The following is a 3,294-nucleotide window of genomic DNA, read 5'->3' as shown; positions in this document are numbered from 1 at the left end:
ACACTTGCATTTTTCACAGGAACAGAGGTAAGTGGATGAAAATCTAATAGCCTCAAGTTTACATATATGATAAAAATCAAAGAAATTTCCTCGAAATTACTATAATCGAAAACCTGAGACATTTTATATCTACGTCTCACAAAGATATAGTACCTTTAATAATATTATTAAATCTAAAATGATTATTTGAAAGTTCGGAAATGCTGGAAATATCCTACCACAAGGAGGCAAAATATAAATGGTTCACATTTACAATTCATTTTGTTTTAAAAATTTTCTTATTTATTTTCGTTTTTGACAAACTCGCATACCAACGGCTGATATACTGTATAGTAAAGTGAATGTTTCATCTTCCAAACAGCATCCAATGGGATGGAAAACTCCAACTGAAAGGTGGACACCGTGACCATATATACTCGCTAAAGAAAACGCGTAATAGGGGTCGTTTTTTCTCACGGATTAGATGGAAAGTGTGATGTACGAGCGTATATAATCAAAGGGTATCAAAAAGGCCGAAATTTGGGAAAATGGTATATTGTTCAATCATGATGAAGTACTTCTTTAGGGTGCAGGAAACATTTAAGGAATACTTGTTTTTAAGGCCCGAAAAAATCATATGATCATTACTCGTTTAGGGGCCATTTTGAAAGTCCATGTATGAGCATGGTGTCCACCTTTTAATTGTCGCTACCCCTCCCGGGACAGTGTCAAAGGACCGTTTTGTTAATTAACGCAATCCCCCCTTCCTTTAAAAATCCTGGCTTCAGGCCTGCTAACGCGGGTATACAATAGAAAAAATAAAAGTTAAAACAACACCAGGAAAATCACTATTCTCAATTTTGCGGCGCGCTACGCGCGCAGAGTCTCGAACACAATTAAACTTTGCAACTTCCTGGCAAAATGAGTTTTTACTATTTCCTAGATGAAATACCGTAACGCGATTGCATGCAACAGACAAAAATACAAATTTCCTCGAAACTTTAAAACGTCATTAAAACAGTCAAATTCACAATTTGCGGCGCGCTTCGCGCGCAAATTCTTATACAACTTTTGTAGTTCGGTCGTCCAAAGAATATATATATATATATATATATATATATATATATATAATTGTGTGTGTGTGTGTGTGTGTGTGTGTGTGTGTGTGTGTCATCATTGGTATTGGTACCGAAGGTCCGTTTTTTTAGTGACCGCACCCCCTTTGAAAAATCCTGGCTACGGGCCTGCGTTTGTCGTTGTGCCAAACTTTCAAACAGGTCATTTCAATTTTTACCAATCATTTGTAATTGTCGTCTCACATTGTCAAGATAATATAGACCTAATAAGAGAACCATGCTGTATATGGCGGAGGCACTCCAGTCGCCGTGTAGCGACATTTCTAGTTCAACATACATGCTACTGTATGACAAAATCTACAGGCCTATTACATTTCACATTATATCGCATCAAATATGTAGAGTCTATCTGGAGTGCAGAAAGCTATCTCACCACTTTCAAACTCTTGTAGATAGTACCAATGTCTTTCCGGTTTTTGTATTTTGAAATCAGTGACGATGTTGTGCACGTGCTTCAAATCTCTCGCGTATCGATCGATACTGACGAGACCTTCTTCGTGCTTCACCCAGGCTACAATGACCGAATCATCTCGACAAACAGCTGGTAAGGCTAACATACCCTCCTTCTTCAAGACATTTTCCTTCTTCCCCTTTCCATCAAGGCAAACAATAGCTGATACATTTACATCTTCCAGTATCAGTTTCCCCAAGGTGTGAAAAGAATACAATTGCCAAGGTGAATATCCATCACACATCATTTCCTTAATTGCCTCACCACCCTGTTGAGTAAATACTTGGATTTTTCTTAACTTCGTGTAACCCACGTAGATATTATCACCTTTATCCACTGTGAGACCACCCGACCACCCTCCTTCATTCAAACTCATCGTCTCAAACGTGACGTCGAGCTTCTCCCACTGTGGGGTGTACAGTGACATCTTGTTTCCATCACGTACAACACTTCGACCATCAGCCAGGAATCCAATCTTACTTACACCGACATCCTTCTGCACGGTTTGCTGTAACTCGCCATCAGGGGAGTAGAGATGGATTCCGTCTTTATACGATCCCACCGCCATCTTACCGTCTGGTGCACTAGTCATACAGTTCATGCCGTCTTTGATAGGTAGCTCTACGTCTGCTTTGACATTCCACGTGCAACCTTCCAACTCTCCAAGACAAAGTTCATTGACCTTCGCATAACTACGGAATGAAATCTTCTTAGCCCGTTCTGTCACACTTCTTGGTAGTTGGTCGTCAGGATCACCTCGTCCCAGAAAGCTCTTCAAGTTCTCGCACAGCGTGTCGTGTGCAAACAATGCGTCTTTCTCTAGTGGTACCTTCATACCGTTTGTTACCAGCTCTTTCATAGCGTTCATGTGACTGACCGTTTGGCGACTCTCTTCCTTCATATTTTGTAATTCCTTCTCGAAGTTTTCAGACAAACGTTGCACTTGGCATTTCAACGCCTCTCTTCTGTCTGACAACAGCTGTATGTATTCCTCGTACGTCTTGTCGATGTCATCATTGAGCTTTCTCAGCATAGTTGTTATTTCATTGCGTTGTGTCTCTATGCAATCGATATGATTTTCAATGGTTGTTTTCTTTAATTTTGCCCATTCTTGTAACTCCTTGATATTTTTCATTACATTCTCCTCATGGACGGCTGCCCTTTCGAGCTGGTGGCCTGCTTGCATGTGCTCTAGCATCCCACACGTACTGCAAATATTCTCCCGGCAATGTATACAGTAACAGTCTTCATCGGCACTGGGATGTTTCTTACATTTCAGTCGCCTCCTAAGCGGAACTTTTCCCGAGAGGACCTCGCTCACGGGCACCACTTTGTGGTTAGAGAACGGTTTCCAGGCAAAGTGGACTCTCTCACACGATTTACACATATTTTTCGCACAGTCCTGACAGTAGGACACAGCTGGTGGCTTTTCGTCCATCTCACAAACTGTACATGTTGGATTCTTGGTTTTCACTTCGTCCACGAGAGAATTCAGGGGTACGTTTGTTTGTAACTTACTCACATCTCCACTGGGTACGGGAGTTCCTTTCCTGCATACAGGGCATGTTATGGTTTCTTGGCTTGGCTGAGTTTGGGAGACTCGTTCCAGGCATCCTTTGCAGAAAGTGTGTGAACATGTCAGTAATTTAGGTTGGTTGAACAGTGTCAGACAGATAGGACACTCCAGATTCTGGCTGCTGATTTGATGAAACGTTGCCATGGTATCTT

The 3,294-nt window shown here is 41.3% G+C and overlaps 1 protein-coding gene across 1 annotated transcript; it reads right to left on the bottom strand.

Moving 5' to 3' along the window:
* Positions 1-1,435: 1,435 nt before the first annotated feature.
* LOC139740084 (E3 ubiquitin-protein ligase TRIM45-like) lies at positions 1,436-3,294 on the bottom strand. Its single transcript, XM_071650674.1, has one exon. The coding sequence runs from the start codon at positions 3,284-3,286 to the stop codon at positions 1,436-1,438; it is 1,851 nt and encodes a 616-aa protein (XP_071506775.1). The 5' UTR covers positions 3,287-3,294.

The sequence above is a fragment of the Diadema antillarum genome, unplaced genomic scaffold, assembly GCF_040938485.1.
Source record: "Diadema antillarum isolate AM-2024a unplaced genomic scaffold, OU_Dant_1.0 seq00000833_RagTag, whole genome shotgun sequence".
Lineage (NCBI taxonomy): Eukaryota > Metazoa > Echinodermata > Echinoidea > Diadematoida > Diadematidae > Diadema > Diadema antillarum.
This window is presented reverse-complemented; position numbering and strand designations above follow the sequence as displayed.